The sequence below is a fragment of the Oncorhynchus gorbuscha genome, linkage group LG09 (assembly GCF_021184085.1).
Source record: "Oncorhynchus gorbuscha isolate QuinsamMale2020 ecotype Even-year linkage group LG09, OgorEven_v1.0, whole genome shotgun sequence".
Lineage (NCBI taxonomy): Eukaryota > Metazoa > Chordata > Actinopteri > Salmoniformes > Salmonidae > Oncorhynchus > Oncorhynchus gorbuscha.
The window spans coordinates 97,035,825-97,059,058 of record NC_060181.1 but is presented as its reverse complement, the minus strand read 5'-3'; the positions used below and the strand labels follow the sequence as shown (position 1 = coordinate 97,059,058).

Sequence of the window (23,234 nt, the reverse complement as noted above, 5' to 3'; positions counted from 1 at the left end):
CTGGTCTTGAGTAATGTTGCCCTGGTCTTGAGTAATGTTGCCCTGGTCTTGAGTAATGTTGCCCTGGTCTTGGGTAATGTTACCCTTGTCTTGGGTAATGTTACCCTGGTCTTGAGTAATGTTACCCTGGTCTTGGGTAATGTTGCCCTGGTCTTGAGTAATGTTACCCTAGTCTTGGGTAATGTTACCCTGGTCTTTGTTATGTTACCCTGATCTTGGGTAATGTTACCCTGGTCTTGAGTAATGTTGCCCTGGTCTTGAGTAATGTTACCCTGGTCTTGAGTAATGTTGCCCTGGTCTTGGGTAATGTTGCCCTGGTCTTGAGTAATGTTACCCTAGTCTTGGGTAATGTTACCCTAGTCTTTGCTTACACTGCCTTTTCTCCAGTTGCAAGTTTTGGCACATTCACTTCAGCAACATAGCACCTTGCATCCCACTGTTGGTTTACCTCTGAAGCTGAGCAGGGTTGGTCCTGGTCGGTCCCTGAAAGGGAGACCAGATGTCGCTGGAAATGGAGAAATAACCATGTTTTCATATGTAATACAATCACTTGTTGTTGATGTGAGGGGGTGCTCGGTGTAAAGTTTCAGTCTGGTACAACCAGGCTAACATTCAAGGTGTGCGGCAAATTGATCAGTTTTCAATTCATATATAGATAACTTTATTATCATACATTTCCATGGTATTGAAACTGGTTTAAAATGCTTTCCAGGACACTTCTCTTATAAGACACGTTAAAATGCTTTAATGTGGATGAGTTTCTTATGGTTGAAAATACTTTACAAAGAGTCTTTATTTAATTTAGCTATGTACACACACACACACACACACTCACACATACAAAGTACATACATTTGTTTTTGTCAGTTTACTTTTCTTTTTCAAATAAAACTTTGAAAAGTGTTGATCAGCTGGTACAGTACGCCAGGGGGGGTGGGCTGAGAGACAACAGTAAGCTGAAAGGGGCGGGCTGAGAGACAAGGTGCACCATTGGGAGATTTGACCTTTGAGCTGTTGGGAGCAAACGGATATGGATGCAACATTAGAGCCACAGCAAAGGCTGCTGGGAGTTACAGCACACCTCTCTCTAGTCTACATCTATACATATCTATCCCAATCTGTTCATCCTCGGTTAACTAGCTACTTGCTATCTTGTTCATCTTGGTTAACTAGCTCGTAGCTATCCTGTTAATCTTGGGATAACTAGTTACTAGCTATCCTGTTAATCTTGGGATAACTAGTTACTAGCTATCCTGTTCAACCTTGGTTAACTAGCTACTAGCTATCCTGTTCATCCTCAGTTAACTAGCTACTAGCTATCCTGTTCAACCTTGGTTAACTAGCTACTAGCTATCCTGTTCCTCCTCGGTTAACTAGCTACTAGCTATCCTGTTCATCTTGGGATAACTAGTTACTAGCTATCCTGTTCATCTTGGGATAACTAGTTACTAGCTATCCTGTTCATCCTCAGTTAACTAGCTACTAGCTATCCTGTTCAATCTTGGATTAACTAGCTACTAGCTATCCTGTTCCTCCTCGGTTAACTAGCTACTAGCTATCCTGTAATCAAACCCCGACATCTACCCCCAATCTGTTCATCCTGCCTCCCTCTCCAAGGTTCACTCATTCTCCCTATTGAATAGGTTATAGTAACTTCCCTACAGCCTACTGTAAACACAGCAAAAAAAATCAGTTGTACGTTTTCTTCTATATCCTCTATGTTCTCTTGTGATAACCAGAGGTCTATTACTCAGGTCTTCTACTACGGTGAGTATCGGAGGGCAAAACGCAGGGTAGGTCGTGGTTTGGAGAGTAAGCAGATGGGCTGCTGGTGGGACCCAGAGTTTAGTGGTGTTCTAGGGGTGACAGGATGGGATGAAGGGTTGGATGACGCAACAGTGAAGGTGGGAGGAGCTGATGATGGAGGAGGAGACTGTTTTGTTTGGGCTTTACCTCAGGCTCAGAGGTCAGGGGTCAGATGGGCAACGGCCAATCAGATCAGCCCGTGAAGGCCTGGAAGTGTGAGTCTGAAACAGGAAGCACAGCAAGTAAGAAGAGTGACACAGAGAAAAAAAACGCCAGGTTTTGGCTAGATGGGGTACAACGACTGACCAAAAGTTGCATGGTCCAGTCGCTTCAGGGACAATTGTAGAAATTTGAGTCACTTCTGTCCGTAGCTGTACCCCATCTAGCCAAAACCAAAAGACCAGAACAAAATAATAAACACATCTAGGGGAATCTAGAACTTAATCAGAGCCTGTATTCACAAAGTGTCTCAGAGTTAGAGTGCTGATCTAGGATCAGTGTTGCCCCTTAATGTCCTAATTAATAACATGGGGGACCTGATCCTAGACACTTTGTGACAACCGGCCCAGAAGTGATCAAAACAACAACCAAAATGAGCCCTAGAAGAAGTACTTGCTCAGAACAGAAAACCCCACCAGAAAACAGAGTGATATATGTGAGCTATGACTTGGCCCTGATAGGCCTATGGCTAGCCTTCAAAGACACAATAACATGAATATGGAATGGGATTGGGCCATCAAAAGGATCCTCCCAAGCATCAACCTGTTCAACGGTTAACTGTTAAATGGAGAATCTAGAGCGACCAGAGAGGTGAACACACAGAGATGGAAATAGTTTGATATCTGTGCGTGAGCAGATGGAATGACAGACGATAGCATTTGTGTCTACCAAGAGAGGGTGAGGTTAAGTTGGATCAGAGCAGCGTCTTAAGAACAAACACGAAGCAATTTATCACCTAATGTAAGCAATAGTCTCCCGTTCTTTCACCACATACTGAAGTTTTGTATTTATTTTTATTTTTTTGTATTTTATGTTGGTTGTAATTGTAGTGTTTGTATTAAGACAATTAGACAATATATAGTACATATCTCTGGAAATGTTGGTGAAAAGTACATACTCCTATCAGATGGATAAAATAAAAGGGGAATATAGAGTTCAATATGTATTAAATCATTTCATATCTAGATGGCTAGTATTATCTACGAACATAAAAGGGAGGCTTTCTCCTGTTAAAAAACAAACAAACATTATTTCATTTCTAAAGAAGAAAAAGGTGCTTAAAGCGATTCTCCAAGAGAACCATTTCACAGATTTGGAGCATCGAACATTGAAGAAAGATTGTGTTGGACAAATGTTCTCAGCCTCCTATAATAGAGAGATTTACAAATTCACAAGAATCTGCCTCTTAAAAGATATTCTATCCAAGCTGTATCACAACAGGCCATTATTGGGAGTCCCATAGGGCGGTGCAGTTTTGGCTAGATGGAGTACAACGACTGACCAAAAGTTGCATGATCCAGTCGCAACTGTAGAAGTTTGAGCTAAAGTCACTTCTGTCCGTAGCTGTACCCCATCTAGCCAAAACCAAAGGACCAGAACAAAATAATAAACACATCTAGGGGAATCTAGAACTTAATCAGAGCCTGTATTCACAAAGTGTCTCAGAGTTAGAGTGCTGATCTAGGATCAGTGTTGCCCCTTAACGTCCTAATTAATAACATGGGGGACCTGATCCTAGACACTTTGCCTCTGAAAGGTATTATATCCAGGCTGTTTGTGTAGTCTGTCATTGTAAATAAGATTCTAAATAAGTTCTATAAGTTCTAAATTCTAAATAATTCATTCTAAATAAGTTCTAAATTCTAAATAATTCATTCTAAATAAGTTCTAAATTCTAAATAATTCATTCTAAATAAGTTCTAAATTCTAAATAATTCATTCTAAATAAGTTCTAAATTCTAAATAATTCATTCTAAATAAGTTCTAAATTCTAAATAATTCATTCTAAATAAGATAAGAAAATAAGATGGTTCTTAACTGACTTAAATAAAGGTGACATATTTAAAAAAATAAAAGTTGATTATTATGATGCTGTTAGGTTTTCCTACAGGTCTCTCTTTATGGTGAGAGAGCACAATTCTACGGCTCTTTTTCACCAGATTAATACATCTGGTTTTGGAGTATAGCTGTTATTTTGGTGGTGATTGGAATGCTGGACTCGGTGTGAATCTTGACGAGCAACCAAAGCCTACTACACTAAAGATAGGCTCTAGGTCAAAAACTATACACCAAATGATAGATGTGATTGGTCTAACAGATGTGTGGAGACTTTTCAATCCTGCCAATAGAAATGATACATGGTATTCTAATCTGCATAAATCATACTGCAGGATTGACTTCTTCCTGGTTCCCCGGATTACCACTGATTTAGTTCAGAAATGTACTATTGGTTCTATCCATATCTCCAATCCCAACCCAGTTTCATTCCAGCTTCCTTATTTCCAATTCAAACCACCAGAGGTTCAATTGGCAATGTAATAATTCTGCACTATCAGCTGCAGATGTTTATTAAGGTGATTGATAATGATGACACTGATTCGTTATTATCTTTGAGGCTAAATCCTATTATACCCACTATTGTGGTTCCAGACCCAACTGATTTGTGCAAAATAGGCAGTCCTACTCTGCCTGGAGATTGTTAGAAATACTGCAGTATGCTAAAGTCAAAAAAAGGGGATGCTCTCTCTCTGGAAAAAAATCAACAACATTTGATAGAATTGAGTGGTACCATCTTTTTAAGACTGCAACAATTGTCTTTTGGAGAGGCACTCACTGACTGGGTCAGACTTATTTACTCAGCCCCTCAAGCAGGTGTTCCTATAAACGGCATAGTTATTGCATCCCTTCCTCATAGGTAGAGGCACAAAACAAGGGTGTCCTCAATCTCCCTTCTTATTTGCTTTGGTTACGAAACGAGCAGAGTTTAGCCTCTGTCCCAATGCTCATTCAGATATTTAATGACTTACTTTTCAGTTACTTACAGTTACTTTTCTGTTAATAAGATTAATTTTGGGAAACCAATAGCTCTCCCACTGGGAAAATAAAGAAATGGTGGTTATGATATCATTTAGTACCTTGAGCGTGGCTGAGGTTCCCCCGTGACCGGCTCGGCAACCGGATTGCACAGCGGAGAAGGTACGGTGGGAATCGAAATGGTCAGTGATTTTTTTATTAACTTGGCTTTCAAAGACTTTACAGAGGCAGGGCAGGATGGATATAGGTCTGTAACAGTTTGGGTCTAGAGGCAGGGCAGAGCAGGGCAGGGCTGGGCAGGGCTGGGCTGGGCAGGGCTGGGCAGGGCAGGGCTGGGCAGGGCAGTCTCAGTTCTTCTGCTATTTGCAGCTCAGAAGCTTTCACTCTGTACCTCAATATACAACGATATTCACTCTGTACCTCAATATAAAACTATATTAACTCTGTACCTCATTAAACTATATTCACTCTGTACCTCATTAAACTATATTAACTCTGTACCTCATTAAACTATATTAACTCTGTACCTCAATATAAAACTATATTAACTCTGTACCTCAATATAAAACTATATTAACTCTGTACCTCATTAAACTATATTCACTCTGTACCTCATTAAACTATATTAACTCTGTACCTCATTAAACTATATTAACTCTGTACCTCATTAAACTATATTAACTCTGTACCTCATTAAACGATATTCATTCTGTACCTCAATATAAAAACGATATTCACTCTGTACCTCAATTTAAAACTATATTAACTCTGTACCTCAATTTAAAACAGCCTTGAACACTAATCAACATAAAACAGCCTGGAACTGTCACGTCCTGACCTTAAAGATCCTTATTATTCTCTGTTTGGTTAGGTCAGGGTGTGACTCGGGTGGGAAATTCTATGTTTTCTGTTTCTTTGTTTTTGGCCGAGTGTGGTTCCCAATCAGAGGCAGCTGTCTATCGTTGTCTCTGATTGGGGATCACACTTAGGCAGCCCTTTTCCCACCATTAGGTTGTGGGATCTTGTTGTGGGATCTTGTTTAGTGTCTTTGCCTGACAGAACTGTGCGCTTTTATTTTCGCTTTTGTTATTTTGTTTGAGTGTTTTTTGAATAAAAAAATCAGCCTGGAACACTAATCAATATAAAACACTTTCAATATAAAACACGCTGGAACACTAATCAATAAACAGCCGAACACTAATTTGGAACACTAATCAATATAAAACAGCCCACTCTGCCTACCACCAATATAAAACAGCCTGGAACACTAATCAATATAAAACAGCCTGGAACACTAATCAATATAAAACAGCCATTACAGAAACACTAATCAATATGAATCAGCCTGGAACACTAATCAATATAAAACAGCCTAGAACACTAATCAATATAAAACAGCCTGGAACACTAATCAATATAAAACAGCCTGGAACACTAATCAATATAAAACAGCCTGGAACACTAATCAATATAAAACAGCCTGGAACACTAATCAATATAAAACAGCCTGGAACACTAATCAATATAAAACAGCCTGGAACACTAATCAATATAAAACAGCCTAGAACACTAATCAATATAAAACAGCCTGGAACACTAATCAATATAAAACAGCCTGGAACACTAATCAATATGAATCAGCCTGGAACACTAATCAATATAAATCAGCCTGGAACACTAATCAATATAAAACAGCCTGGAACACTAATCAATATGAATCAGCCTGGAACACTAATCAATATAAAACAGCCTGGAACACTAATCAATATGAATCAGCCTGGAACACTAATCAATATAAAACAGCCTGGAACACTAATCAATATAAAACAGCCTGGAACACTAATCAATATAAAACAGCCTGGAACACTAATCAATATAAAACAGCCTGGAACACTAATCAATATAAAACAGCCTGGAACACTAATCAATATAAAACAGCCTAGAACACTAATCAATATAAAACAGCCTGGAACACTAATCAATATGAATCAGCCTGGAACACTAATCAATATAAAACAGCCTGGAACACTAATCAATATAAAACAGCCTGGAACACTAATCAATATAAAACAGCCTGGAACACTAATCAATATAAAACAGCCTAGAACACTAATCAATATAAAACAGCCTGGAACACTAATCAATATAAAACAGCCTGGAACACTAATCAATATAAAACAGCCTAGAACACTAATCAATATAACACAGCCTAGAACACTAATCAATATGAAACAGCCTGGAACACTAATCAATATAAAACAGCCTGGAACACTAATCAATATAAAACAGCCTGGAACACTAATCAATATGAAACAGCCTGGAACACTAATCAATATGAAACAGCCTGGAACACTAATCAATATGAAACAGCCTGGAACACTAATCAATATAAAACAGCCTGGAACACTAATCAATATAACACAGCCTAGAACACTAATCAATATAAAACAGCCTGGAACACTAATCAATATAAAACAGCCTGGAACACTAATCAATATAAAACAGCCTGGAACACTAATCAATATAACACAGCCTAGAACACTAATCAATATAAAACAGCCTAGAACACTAATCAATATAAAACAGCCTGGAACACTAACCAATATTAAACAGCCTGGAACACTAATCAATATAAAACAGCCTGGAACACTAATCAATATAAAACAGCCTGGAACACTAATCAATATAAAACAGCCTGGAACAAAAATCAATATAAAACAGTCCTTCTTAGTTTGGCACTTAGAAATAGGTTTCACCCAGGTCCATAAAATCACTTTCTAGAATAAAGGACAACGGATACAATTCAATATATGTGGATGTAATCAAAGTCTCTAAAGCAAAAAGGGAAACATTTATTTTACTATAATTTAATATTATTTAAATAGAATTACCAAAGTTAATGTTTGTTTAGTGCCTTTGCATGTCTGGATGATGCATGTGTGTTTCTACGATTTAAATGTTCCAAGTGATTATTATGGGGTGTGTTTCTACCATTTTAAATGTGCCATAACTATTCATATTTTTCGACACATAAAATTGAGCCCTCAGCGAGGCTGTCAAACTGTAAAATCAAGGTATCAAGGTTGACAAATTCCCTTTGCCTTGAAAATAAGTTCTGTCAGGGGCACATTCCATATGGGTGTCTGAAACCCCTCCAAAACACACACAGTAGTGAACAGACAAGACACAAGGTCAGTCAGCCACACAGCCCCGGCAGACTGGGTATGGAAGATGGAAGCACCTCTGATAGACAATCCAAAGCTTAACGGATGCAACAGCCCCATGGATATCTAACTCAATGCATTTTTCATTCACAGAGCGGACAGGACATCGGTTTTAGGGAAATAGAGAAGAGGGAAGGAAGGGTATGTCTCTTCATCAACAACAAATGATGTTCTGACTCTAGCGCAGTGGAATTCTCAACTGTCACCTGTCTTGGAATACATGGATAGTCAAATGCCAACCCTCCTACCTCACTGAGAGAGTTTTCATCTGTTAAAACATGCTGAATATATTCCACTTCAGGACAACAACAACAAGCTGGCACGATGAACTGCACGAGGCTATGAACAAGCAGGAAACCCACAGCACGCGGAGGCTGCTTTTCTGGTTGACAGTGATTTTATGGTTGTATCACTAAGACACGCGATGCCCAACTTCTATCAACACGTCTCCGTCACCACTAGGGGGCGATAGAGTCTTAGATCACAGATCCTCTACCCACAAGAATACAGTGACTGTATTCACCCCCCCGTTTCATTTTCCCTATTTCGTTGCCTGGAATTAAAATAGATATTTTGGGGGGGGGTTGTATCATTTGATTTAAACAACATGCCTACCGCTTTGAAGATGCATTTATTGTGAAACAAAAACAATAAATAAGACAAAAATGGAGAACTTGAGCGTGCATAACTATTAAACACCCCCCCAAATTCAAAACTTGGTTAGAGCCACCTTTTGCAGTAATTACAGCTGCAAGTCTCTTGGGGTATGTCTCTATAAGCTTGGCACATCATTCTTCAAGGACAAAACTGCTCCAGCTCCTTCAAGTTAAATTGTTTCCGCAGGTGTACAACAATCTTTAAGTCATACCACAGATTCTCAATTGGATTGAGGTCTGACCAGGCCATTCCAAGACATTTAAATGTTTCACTTAAACCACTCGAGTGTTGCTTTAGCAGTATGCTTAGGGTCATTATCCTGCTGGAAGGTGAACCTCCGTCCCAGTCTCAAATCTTTGGAAGACTGAAACAGGTTTCCCTCAAGAATTTCCCTTTATTTAGCGCCGTCCATCATTGCTTCAATTCTGACCAGTTTCCCAGTCCCTGCCGATGAAAAACATCCCCATAGCTTGATGCTCCCACCACCATGCTTCATTGTGGGGATGGTTTTCTTGGGGTGATGAGATATGTTGGGTTTGCTCCAGACATAGCATTTTCCTTGAGACTAAAATTGACTTTTTGGCCATCATCTGACCAGAGAACCTTCTTCCATATGTTTGGGGAGTCTCCCACATGCCTTTTGGTGAACATCAAACGTGTTTACTTATTTTTTCTTTAAAGCATTATTTTTTTCTGGCCACTCTTCCGTAAAGCCCAGCTCTGTGGAATGCACGGTTTAAAGTGAATAGATACTCCAATCTATGCTGTGGAGCTTTGCAGCTCCTTCAGGGTTATCTTTGGTCTCTTTGTTGCCTCTCTGATTAATGCCCTCCTTGCCTGGTCTGTGAGTTTTGTTGGGCGGCCCTCTCTTGGCAGGTTTGTTGTGGTGCCATATTCTTTCAATTTTTTTACAATGGATTTAATGGTGCTCCTTTGGATGTTCAAAGTTTCGGATATTTTTTTATAACCCAACCCTGACCTGTACTTCTCCACAACTTTGTCCCTGACCTGTTTGGAGAGCTCCTTGGTCTTCGTGGTCCCGCTTGCTTGGTGGTGCCCCTTGCTGAGTGGTGTTGCAGACTCTGGGGCCTTTCAGAACAGTTGTATATATACCGAGATCATGTGACACTTAGAGTGCACACAGGTGGACTTAATTTAACTAATTATGTTACTTCTGAAGGTAATTGGTTGCACCAGATCTTATTTAGGGGCTTCATAGCAAAGGGGTTGAATACACATGTACGCACCACTTTTCATTTTTTTTATTTTATTTTCTAAACAAGTTATTTTTTAAATTTCACTTCACCAATTTGGACTATTTTGTGTATGTCCATTACATGAAATCCAAATAAAACCCATTTCAATTACAGGTTGTTATGCAACAAAATAGAACAAACGGCAAGGGGGATGGATACTTTTGCAAGGCACTGAACAAGCCCCTCCCCCTTTGGCATGTCGGATTATGACTCTATACTCCCGCTTCCGGTTTACAAACAAAAGCTCAAACAGGAAGTACCCTGCGCTCCTTGGAAAAATAGTCAGCTGAAGCAGAGACTATTTTTATTTTATTTTTTTACCTTTATTTAACTAGGCAAGTCAGTTAAGAACAAATTCTTATTGTCAATGATGGCCTAGGAACAGTGGGTTAACTGCCTGTTCAGGGGCAGAACAACAGATGTGTACCTTGTCAGCTCGGGGATTTGAGCTTGCAACCTTCCGGTTGCTAGTCCAACACTCTAACCGCTAGGCTACCCTGCCGCCCCAAGCTTACCTATGCTGCTTCAGGCATCTGTTTCTCAAACTAGACACTAATGTACTTGTCCTTTTGCTCAGCTGTGCACCGGCGCCTCCCACTCCTCTTTCTATTCTGTTTAGAACCCGTTTGTGTCATTCTGTGAAGGGAGTAGTAGAAAGCGTTGTATCAGATCGTCAGTTCCTTGGCAATTTCTCGCATCGAATAGCCTTCATTTCTCAGAACAAGAATAGACTGCCGAGTTTTCAGAAGAAAGTTCTTTGTTTCTGGCCATTTTGAGTCTGTAATCGAACCCACAAATGCTGATGCTCCAGAAAATTAACTAGTCTAAAGAAGGTCAGTTTTATTGCTTCTTTAATCAGACCAACAGTTTTCAGCTATGCTAACAAAACTGCAAATGGGGTTTTCTAATGTTCAATTAGCCTTTTAAAAATGATCAACTTGGATTAGCTAACCCAAAGTGCCATCAGAACAAGGTCACGTTCAGAACAACACTCTCACACGTTTGTTTGTGGACCTCAATAAACAACACATCAGCTGTGTGACCAAGCGAGAGAAAAAAAACACAGCCTACATCGTTGTCCCCATATTAGCTAAAGTAACGTCCTAGTCATAGCTACACAGAACAAATGCAAATAACCTGTTGTAAACCTGTTACAACCATGCAGTAACCGTGTATAATCAGTAAGCAGATACACCGGCGGGCTCCGGTGGCATTCAATTAATAAAACCAAAAGCTTACCTTGACTTGGAAAAGTTCCAGTGTTGTGTTGGATAGTCATAGCCAGCTAGCGAACATAGCATTCCTCTGTTTGAGCAGGGTGTTTGAATAACTGAACTGCATTTACTAGCTAAATAAGTGAACCTGATAGTGGATTACTACATTTCTCTTTCTTCTCCTTCATTTTTAAAGAAATTAAGTTGTTCTAAACTGTTCAATTATTGACTTTCTCTCTGAGTCAACTACTCGCCACATTTGATGCACTGCAGTGCTAGCTAGCTGTAGCTTATGCTTTCAGTACTAGATTATTTCTCTGATCCTTTGATTGGGTGGACAACATGTCAGGTCATGCTGCAAGAGCTCTGATAGGTTGGAAGATGGCCTCTGGAAGTTGTCATAATTACTGAGTAAGTCTATGGAAGGGGGTGAGAACCATGAACCTCCTAGGATTTGTATTGAAGTCAATGTACCAAGAGGAGGACGGAAGCTAGCTGTCCTCCGGCAACACCGTGGCTCTACCCTACAGATGTTGAGGCTATTTTTTAACCTTTATGTAACTTGGCAAGTCAGATAAGAACCATTTCTTATTTTTCAATGATGGGCTACCGTGACCAAACCCTCCTCTAACCTGGACTATGCTGAGCCAATGACCCCATAAGCGAATGATGTTTTTCGAAAAGGATAAAAAATGAAAAGCTGAAATGTCCTGAGTCAATAAGTATTCAACACCTTTGTTATGGTAAGCCTAAATTAGTCAGGAGTAAAAATGTGCTTATAAAGTCACATAATAAGTTGCATGGACTCACTCTGTGTCCAATAATAGTGTTTAACATTATTTTTTAATGACTAGCTCATCTCTGTATCCCACACATACAATTATGTGTAAGGTTGAGCAGTGATTTTCAAACACAGATTCAACCATAATGATCAGGGAGGTTTTTTTAATGCCTCGCAATGAAGGACACCTATTGGTAGATGGGTATAAAAAAAAATCAAAAGCAGATACTGAATATCCATTTGAGCATAGTGAAGTTATTAATTACACTTTAGATGGTATATCAATACACACAGTCACTACAAAGTTATAGGCATCCTTCCTAACTCAGTTGCCAGGGAGGAAGGAAACCGCTCTGGGATTTTCACCATGAAGCCAATGGTGACTTTAAAACAGTTACAGAGTTGAATGGCTGTGACAGGAGAAAACTGAGTATGGATCAACAACATTGTAGTTACTCCATAATACTAACCTAAATGACAGATTGAAAATAAAGAAGCCTGTTCAACAACAAAAAAACATTCCAAAACATGCATCTTGTTTGCAACGAGGCACTAAAATAATCCTGCAAAAAATGTGGCAAAGCAATTCACTTTTTGTCCTGAATACAAAGTGTAACGAATACAACAACACATTACTGAGTACCTCTTTCCATATTTTCAAGCATAGTGGTGGCTGCATCATGTTATGGGTATGCTTGTAATCATTAAGGACTGGAGAGTATTTTAGGATAAAATAAATTCACGGAAAGGAGCTAAGCACATACAAAATCATAGAGGAACACCTGGTTTCCACCAGACACTGGGAGATGAATTCACCTTTCATTAGGACAATAACCTAAAACACAAGGCCAAATCTTGCTTACCAAGAAGACTACTTACAGTTTGGATTTAATTCTGCTGGAAAATCTATGGCAGAACTTTAAAATGGCTGTCTAGAAACGATCAACAACCAACTTGACAGAACTTGACGTTTTTTTAAAGACTAATATGATACAATCCAGATGGGCAAAGCTCATAGAGACTTACCCAGGAAGACTCACAGCTGTATTCGCTCATAGAGACTTACCCAGGAAGACTCACAGCTGTAATCACGGCCAAACGTGATTCTAACATGTATTGACGGATGGGTGTAGATTGGTGAGAATTATTTTTTAACTCTTATTCCACATACCAAAACGTGGAATAAGTCTAGGGGTGTGAATACTTTCTAAAAGGCAGTATAAATGCTGGTTAACTAAACATGTGAAGACCTCCCTCCATCCCTCACTGTGAAAACACACCTACACTGACACACTTACACACACACTCACACTAACACCCGGACACATACACTCACCACCACACACTCACCACCACACACTCACCACCACACACTCACCACCACACACTCACCACCACACACTCACCACCACACACTCACCACCACACACACACTCACATGAACCCACAACTTATTCTGATGCCATACCGTTGATTATTATTATTATTATTATCATAATTATTATCATTATCACTGTTATTATTATAATTATGATTACTATTATGAACATTATTATTATTAATAGTATCGTTGGTATTAATATTATCATCATTATTAATATTATCATTACTATTGTTATTATCATTAACATGATTATTTATATTATCATTATCAGTATTATCATAATTATTATTACTATTATCATTATTATTAATATTATCATCATATGTTCATTATTATTATCATAATTATCATGAATATTATCATTATTATCGTTATTATTATCATAATTATTACTAATATTATCATTATTATCGTTATATTATAATTATTATTATCATAATTATTGTTCATATTATCATTATTATCATCATAATTATTATTTATATTATCATTATATGTTCATTATTATTATCATAATTATTATTGATATTATCATTATTATTATCATTATTAATATTATCATTATATGTTCATTATTATTATCATAATTATTATTGATATTATCATTATTATTATCATTATTATCATTATTATCCCTATATTATCATCATAATTGTTATTAATATTATCATTATATGTTCATTATTATTATCATAATTATTATTGATATTATCATTATTATCGCTATATTATCATTATTGTCATCATTATTATTATTTATATTATCATTATTAATGTTTATATTATCATTATTATTATTTATATTATCATCATTATTATTTATATTATCATTATTAATATGTATATTATCATTATTAATATGTATATTATCATTATTAATATGTATATTATCATTATTAATATGTATATTATCATTATTAATATGTATATTATCATTGTTAATATGTATATTATCATTGTTAATATTTATATTATCATTATTAATATTTATATTATCATTATTAATATTTATATGATCATTATCATTATTCATAATAATATTATTATTATTATCATTATTAATATTATTATTTATATACCAGTCATTGTTTTCTGCTACCAGTCACTTTCAAGAAATCCATTTATACGCCAGTATCCCTGACTATATGTCCCTATCTACCTCAATACTCCAGTATCCCTGCCTATATGTCCATATCTACCTCAATATGCCAGTATCCCTGACTATATGTCCATATCTACCTCAATACTCCAGTATCCCTGCCTATATGTCCATATCTACCTCAATATGCCAGTATCCCTGACTATATGTCCATATCTACCTCAATATGCCAGTATCCCTGCCTATATGTCCATATCTACCTCAATATGCCAGTATCCCTGCCTATATGTCCATATCTACCTCAATACGCCAGTATCCCTGACTATATGTCCATATCTACCTCAATATGCCAGTATCCCTGACTATATGTCCATATCTACCTCAATACGCCAGTATCCCTGACTATATGTCCATATCTACCTCAATATGCCAGTATCCCTGCCTATATGTCCCTATCTACCTCAATATGCCAGTATCCCTGCCTATATGTCCATATCTACCTCAATATGCCAGTATCCCTGACTATATGTCCATATCTACCTCAATATGCCAGTATCCCTGACTATATGTCCATATCTACCTCAATATGCCAGTATCCCTGCCTATATGTCCATATCTACCTCAATATGCCAGTATCCCTGCCTATATGTCCATATCTACCTCAATATGCCAGTATCCCTGCCTATATGTCCATATCTACCTCAATATGCCAGTATCCCTGCCTATATGTCCATATCTACCTCAATATGCCAGTATCCCTGCCTATGTCCATATCTACCTCAATACGCCAGTATCCCTGCCTATATCCATATCTACCTCAATATGCCAGTATCCCTGACTATATGTCCATATCTACCTCAATACGCCAGTATCCCTGCCTATATGTCCATATCTACCTCAATATGCCAGTATCCCTGCCTATATGTCCATATCTACCTCAATATGCCAGTATCCCTGCCTATATGTCCATATCTACCTCAATATGCCAGTATCCCTGCCTATATGTCCATATCTACCTCAATATGCCAGTATCCCTGCCTATATGTCCATATCTACCTCAATATGCCAGTATCCCTGCCTATATGTCCATATCTACCTCAATATGCCAGTATCCCTGCCTATATGTCCATATCTACCTCAATATGCCAGTATCCCTGCCTATATGTCCATATCTACCTCAATATGCCAGTATCCCTGCCTATATGTCCATATCTACCTCAATATGCCAGTATCCCTGCCTATATGTCCATATCTACCTCAATATGCCAGTATCCCTGCCTATATGTCCATATCTACCTCAATATGCCAGTATCCCTGCCTATATGTCCATATCTACCTCAATATGCCAGTATCCCTGCCTATATGTCCATATCTACCTCAATATGCCAGTATCCCTGACTATATGTCCATATCTACCTCAATATGCCAGTATCCCTGCCTATATGTCCATATCTACCTCAATATGCCAGTATCCCTGCCTATATGTCCATATCTACCTCAATATGCCAGTATCCCTGCCTATATGTCCATATCTACCTCAATACTCCAGTATCCCTGCCTATATGTCCATATCTACCTCAATACTCCAGTATCCCTGCCTATATGTCCATATCTACCTCAATACTCCAGTATCCCTGCCTATATGTCCATATCTACCTCAATACTCCAGTATCCCTGCCTATATGTCCATATCTACCTCAATATGCCAGTATCCCTGACTATATGTCCATATCTACCTCAATATGCCAGTATCCCTGACTATATGTCCATATCTACCTCAATATGCCAGTATCCCTGCCTATATGTCCATATCTACCTCAATATGCCAGTATCCCTGACTATATGTCCATATCTACCTCAATATGCCAGTATCCCTGACTATATGTCCATATCTACCTCAATATGCCAGTATCCCTGACTATATGTCCCTATCTACCTCAATGTTCCAGTATCCCTGACTATATGTCCAGATCTACCTCAATAGTCTATTACCCCTGCACATTGTAAATGTGGTACTGGCAGTGACCCTGCATATAGCTTCCTCTCTGAGCTAGTGAGGCACTGAACACTGAGCCAGTATAAAGCTTCCCATCTGAGGCACTGAACACTGAGCCAGTATAAAGCTTCCTCTTTAATTTCTTATTTCTAATGTTTTTATTTTTAGTTATAATATTTTGATATTGATTACTGCACTGTTGGGTAGAGCTCGCAAGTTAACCTGTCGAAGCTAGGGGGGCGCTATTTCATTATTGGATGAAAAAACGTGCCCGTTTTAAGCGCAATATTTTGTCACAAAAAGATGCTCGACTATGCATATAATTGACAGCTTTGGAAAGAAAACACTCTGACATTTCCAAAACTGCAAAGGTATTATATGTGAGTGCCCCAGAACTGATGCTACAGGCGAAACCAAGATGAAACTTCAAACAGGAAATGAGCAGGATTTTTGAGGCTCTGTTTTCCATCGTCTCCTTATATGGCTGTGAATGCGCCAGGAATGAGCCTGCACTTTCTATTGTTTCTCCAAGGTGTCTGCAGCATTGTGACGTATATGTAGGCATATCATTGGAAGATTGGCCATAAGAGACTACATTTACCAGGTGTCCGCCCGGTGTACTTTGTTGAAATTGCTGCGTAATCTACAAGCTGCAAGCATTCATCCATGTGATTGAGAGGAGAGAGGAGAATTCCACGAACGATATATCATGAAGAGATATGTGGAAAAACACCTTGAGGATTGATTCCTTTTGATGACTGCATTTTCGTTTTTTTTTTGGTAGCTAAACTTGACGCAGAAAACGGAGCAATTTCTCCTGCACAAATAATCTTTCAGGAAAAACTGAACATTTACTATCTAACTGAGAGTCTCCTCATTGAAAACATCCGAAGTTCTTCAAAGGCAAATGATTTTATTTGAATGCTTTTCTGGTTGTTGTGAAAATGTTGCCTGCTGAATGCTAACGCTAAATGCTATGCTAGCTATCAATAGCTATCAATACTGTTACACAAATGCTTGTTTTGATATGGTTGAGAAGCATATTTTTGAAAATCTGAGATGACAGTTTTGTTAACAAAAGGCTAAGCTTGAGAGCTAGCATATTGATTTCATTTCATTTGCGATTTTCATGAATAGTTAACGTTGTGTTATGCTAATGAGCTTGCGGATAGATTTACACAATCCTGTATACAGGTTTTTTTCATAGCTAAACGTGACGCACAAAATGGAGCGATTTCTCCTAAACAAATAATCTTTCAGGAAAAACTGAACATTTGCTATCTAACTGAGAGTCTCCTCATTAAAAACATCCGAAGTTCTTCAAAGGTAAATTATTTTATTTGAATGCTTTTCTGGTTTTTGTGAAAATGTTGCCTGCTGAATGCTAACGCTAAATGCTATGCTAACTATCAATGCTGTTACACAAATGCTTGTTTTGCTATGGTTGAGAAGCATATTTTTGAAAATCTGAGATGACAGTGTTGTTAACAAAAGGCTAAGCTTGAGAGCTAGCATATTGATTTAATTTCATTTTAGATTTTCATGAATAGTTAACGTTGCGTTATGGTAATGGACTTGAGGCTGTAGTCACGATCCCGGATCCGGGATGGCTCGACGCAAGAAGTTAAGCATTTCACTGTACTTGTGCACTTGACAATAAAACGTGTGCACGTGACAATCAAATGTGTGCACGTGGCCTCCCGGGTGGTGCAGTGGTCTCAGGCACCTGCATCGCAGTGCTAGCTGTACCACCAGAGACTCCGGGTTCGAGCCCAGGCTCTGCTGCAGCCGGCCGCGACCGGGAGGTCCAATTGGCCTAGCGTCGTTCATGTTAGGGGAGGGTTTGGCCGGCAGGGATATTCTTGTCTCATCGCACACTAGCGACTCCTGTGGTGGGCCGGGCGCAGTGCACGCTAACCAGGTCGCCAGGAGCACGGTGTTTCCTCTGACACATTTGTGCGGCTGGCTTCCGGGTTGGATGCGCGCTGTGTTAAGAAGCAGTGCGGCTTGGTTGGGTCGTGCATCGGAGGACGCATGTCTCTCGACCTTCGTCTCTCCCGAGACCGTACGGGAGTTGTAGCAATGAGAAAAGATCGTAACTACTAACAATTGGATACCATAAATAGGGGGTAAAATGAGAAAATAAATGTAAAGATTTTTTTTAAACATGTGCACGTGACAATAAAAGCGCGAGGCACGTTTTTGTTCCTAGTGAATTCTATCCAACTCCTAGAAATAGAATGAGTAGAAAGGGGGAAAAGCCCGTCTGACCACGGCATTGTGACAGGTAAACTCATAGACATTCTATTTCTACGCTCCTTTAGAAAAGGGACTGTGGACTTGGCGCATGAACACATTATGTTATAAACCCCCAGACTTGATATACAGACATACTGTAAACTGGGATCATTGTAGATTTATTGGCTGGTTTGGCTACATTGTGAAAAGTGGCCATCTGAGAGAACACAGCAAGGCTCTCGGACAGCTCTATATACATCTAATGGGCCAAGGCAGTCACAACACAACAACACTGTACAAGGCCCTCGGACAGCTCTATATACATCTAATGGGCCAAGGCATGGCACACACTTCAGAAAGGGCAGAATCACATAAACACTGGAGTAGAGTTTGATCTCTGAGAACACACACACTCACACACACACTCACTCACTCACCACACACACCACACACACTCCATACACTCACTCACACACACACCACACACTCACCACACACACTCACACTCTCACTCACCACACACTCACCACACACACTCACACTCTCACTCACCACACACTCACCACACACACTCACACTCTCACTCACCACACACTCACCACACACTCACCATATACTCACACTCACCATATTCTCACACTAACCATATACTCACACTCACCATATACTCACACTCACCATATACTCACACTCACCATACACTCACACTCACACATACACTCACTCACACTCACAGTCACACTCATACACACTCACACACTCATACACACTCACACACTCACACACTCACACACTCACACACTCACACACTCACACACTCACACACTCAACACACCATACAACCACACTTTTTATTTTTCACAGTGGTGCTGCTGGTGGTTTTAGCAGCCGGCTCCTCAGTGGCTCCCTGCTCCTGGAGGTGGTTGAGGAGCCCCCTGTGGTCCAGTGGAGAGGGGCTGCTGTGTGGTGACATGTCCCCTGACCCTGACCTCTTCTTTGGTGCTGTTGACTGGCCTGGGCCAAGGTCTAGGACCACTCTCCCCACCCCAACCCCCGCCTCACCCCCAACCTCTACCATCACCACACCCCCAGCACCTGAGATGACATCTGGTGCTGAAGCCGACGCTCTCTGCTGGGCCTCCATCTCAGACAGGCTGTAGGCCAGGGCCATCTGGAGATCTTCATCATCATCCTCTTCCTCCCTGGGGACGTCAGGGTAGTGGAAGTAGGGGGCTGAGCTGAAGGAGCGCTGGGCCATAGACCGGGGGCCGGAGCCGGGTCGGTGTGGATGGGTCTGGAGCTCCACAGGTAATGCCCGCTCTGCCTGCTGCTGAAGGTGTTGCCTGGGAGTCTGTGAGGGTTGGCTAGGGGGCAGGCTGTCTCTCTTGCTGAGCTCCAGAGCCAAGGCCAACTCATCCTCCACACCTGGGGGAAAGGAGGGGGACAGGAGGGGGTTAGGAGGTGGACAGGAGGGGGTTAGGAGGGGGAGAGGAGGGGTTTAGGAGGGGGTTAGGAGGGGTTTAGGAGGGGGTTAGGAGGGGTTTAGGAGGGGGTTAGGAGGGGGACAGGAGGGGATAGGAGGTGGACAGGAAGGGGTTAGGAGGTGGACAGGAAGGGGTTAGGAGGTGGACAGGAGAGGGTTAGGAGGGGGACAGGAGAGGGTTAGGAGGGGGTTAGGAGGGGGACAGGAGGGTGTTAGGAGGGAGACAGGAAAGGGTTAGGAGGGGGACAGGAGGGGGTTAGGAGGTGGACAGGAGGGGGTTAGGAGGGGGAGAGGAGGGGGTTAGGAGGGGGACAGGAGGGGGTTAGGAGGGGGACAGGAGGGGGTTAGGAGGTGGACAGGAGGGGGTTAGGAGGGGGACAGGAGGGGGTTAGGAGGGGACAGGAGAGGGTTAGGAGGGGGACAGGAGGACAGGAGGGGGTTAGGAGGGGGACAGGAGGGGGTAGGAGGGGGTTAGGAGGGGGAGGGTTAGGAGGGGGACAGGAGGGTTTTAGGAGGGGGACAGGAAAGGGTTAGGAGGGGGACAGGATGGTGTTAGGAGGGGGACAGGATGGTGTTAGGAGGGGGACAGGGGAGGGTTAGGAGGGGGAGGGGGTTAGGAGGGGGACAGGAGGGAGTTAGGAGTTAGGAGGGAGTTAGGAGGAGGGAGTTAGGAGGGGGGGACAGGAGGGGGACAGGAGGGAGTTAGGAGGGGGAGGAGGGGGACAGGAGGGTGTTAGGAGGGGGACAGGAAAGGGTTAGGAGGGGGACAGGAAAGGGTTAGGAGGGGGACAGGAGGGGGTTAGGAGGGGGACAGGGGAGGGTTAGGGGACAGGGGAGGGTTAGGAGGGGACAGGGGAGGGTTAGGAGGGGGACAGGAGGGAGTTAGGAGGGAGTTAGGAGGGAGTTAGGAGGGAGTTAGGAGGGAGTTAGGAGGGAGTTAGGAGGGAGTTAGGAGGGTTAGGAGGGAGTTAGGAGGGGGTTAGGAGGGGGACAGGAGGGAGGGAGGGGGACAGGAGGGTGTTAGGAGGGGGACAGGAAAGGGTTAGGAGGGGGACAGGAGGGGGTTAGGGGGGACAGGATGGTGTTAGGAGGGGGACAGGGGGAGTTAGGAGGGGGACAGGAGGGAGTTAGGAGGGAGTTAGGAGGGAGTTAGGAGGGAGTTAGGAGGGAGTTAGGAGGGAGTTAGGAGGGAGTTAGGAGGGAGTTAGGAGGGGGTTAGGAGGGGGTTAGGAGGGGGTTAGGAGGGGGTTAGGAGGGGGACAGGAGGGAGTTAGGAGGGGGACAGGAGGGGGAGGGGGACAGGAGGGGGTTAGGAGGGGGACAGGAGGGAGTTAGGAGGGGGACAGGAGGGAGTTAGGAGGGGTTAGGAGGTGGACAGGAGGGGGTTAGGAGGTGGACAGGAGGGAGTTAGGAGGGGGTTAGGAAGGGGACAGGAGGGTGTTAGGAGGGGGACAGGGGAGACAGGAGGGGGTTAGGAGGTGGAGGGGGAGTTAGGAGGGGGACAGGAGGGAGTTAGGAGGGAGTTAGGAGGGAGTTAGGAGGGAGTTAGGAGGGAGTTAGGAGGGGGTTAGGAGGGGGTTAGGAGGGGGACAGGAGGGGACAGGAGGGAGTTAGGAGGGGACAGGAGGGTGTTAGGAGGGGGACAGGAGGGTGTTAGGAGGGGGTTAGGAGGGGGACAGGAGGGGTTAGGAGGGGGACAGGAGGGAGTTAGGAGGGGTTAGGAGGTGGTTAGGAGGGGGTTAGGAGGTGGACAGGAGGGAGTTAGGAGGGGGTTAGGAAGGGGACAGGAGGGTGTTAGGAGGGGGACAGGAGAGAGACAGGAGGGGTTAGGAGGTGGACAGGGGGAGTTAGGAGGGGGTTAGGAGGGGGACAGGAGAGGGTTAGGAGGGGGACAGGAGAGAGACAGGAGGGGGTTAGGAGGGGGACAGGAGGGGGACAGGAGGGTGTTAGGAGGGGGGACAGGAGGGGGACAGGAGGTGGTTAGGAGGGGTTTAGGAGGGAGACAGGAGGAGGTTAGGAGGGGGACATGAGGGGGTTAGTAATCAAATCAAATGTATTTATATAGCCCTTCGTACATCAGCTGATATCTCAAAGTGCTGTACAGAAACCCAGCCTAAAACCCCAAACAGCAAGCAATGGAGGTGTAGAAGCACGGTGGCTAGGAAAAACTCCCTAGAAAGGCCAAAACCTAGGAAGAAACCTAGAGAGGAACCAGGCTATGTGGGGTGGCCAGTCCTCTTCTGGCTGTGCCGGATGGAGATTATAACAGAACATGGCCAAGATGTTAAAATGTTCATAAATGACCAGCAGGGTCAGATAATAATAAGGCAGAACAGTTGAAACTGGAGCAGCAGCACAACCAGGTGGACTGGGGACAGCAAGGAGTCATCATGTCAGGTAGTCCTGAGTTAGGAGGTGGTTAGGAGGGGGTTAGGAGGGGGACAGGAGGGGGACAGGAGGGGGTTAGGAGGGGGACAGGAGAGAGACAGGAGGGGGTTAGGAGGGAGACAGGAGGAAGAATAACCCAGACACAGCTAGTCAGGAACAGTTGACTGGGGACTGAATGAGGGGAGGGAGGGACACGGGGAGGATGGATTACCATTGATGAGCACCGTCTTCAAGACCCCGTCTTCCTCGATCTCTGTTCTCTCCTGACCGTTTTCTTTGATCCTGTTGACAAGAACAGTCAGTCACCGCCCATATCGTCATATTTAGGGAACCTGTTTCCCCTCACATGACCATGCAGAGACACAAACACTGGAACAAATGGTACCATTTGTTTTACACTAAATAGGGTTTATGGTGCAAATTGGGATGCAGATTTACTGACTTCTTGGTGGCGGTGCGTTTGCCGTTGATGACACGCGTAGAGGTGGAGACAGACTTGAAATTCCCCATCCCTCCTCCGATGCTGTCCACCCAATCCATTCCAGCCATGGAGGACGAGGAAGAGGTGAAGTCGTGCACTGTGAAAGAGGGAGGAAGAGGTGAAGTCGTGCACTGTGAAAGAGGGAGGAGGATGAGGAAGAGGTGAAGTCGTGCACTGTGAAAGAGGGAGGAGGA

General features: G+C 42.1%; 1 protein-coding gene across 2 annotated transcripts in view; it reads right to left on the bottom strand.

Annotated features, from left to right (window-relative positions):
- Nucleotides 1–618: 618 nt before the first annotated feature.
- Nucleotides 619–23,234, bottom strand: part of dnajb2 (DnaJ heat shock protein family (Hsp40) member B2) — a 46,496-nt gene continuing 23,880 nt past the window's right edge. Inside the window, exons 7-11 of one of the 2 annotated variants that reach the window (XM_046363955.1) lie at nucleotides 23,002–23,137; nucleotides 22,771–22,841; nucleotides 19,784–20,113; nucleotides 1,954–2,027; nucleotides 625–1,011 (exon numbers count right to left, since the gene is read on the bottom strand). In XM_046363955.1, the coding sequence (XP_046219911.1) occupies nucleotides 1,999–2,027; nucleotides 19,784–20,113; nucleotides 22,771–22,841; nucleotides 23,002–23,137 (566 nt within the window). In that variant the 3' untranslated portion in view covers nucleotides 625–1,011; nucleotides 1,954–1,998. Of the gene's footprint in view, nucleotides 2,028–19,783; nucleotides 20,114–22,770; nucleotides 22,842–23,001; nucleotides 23,138–23,234 lie in introns of both variants that reach the window. The other variant, XM_046363954.1, reaches the window with a different exon arrangement.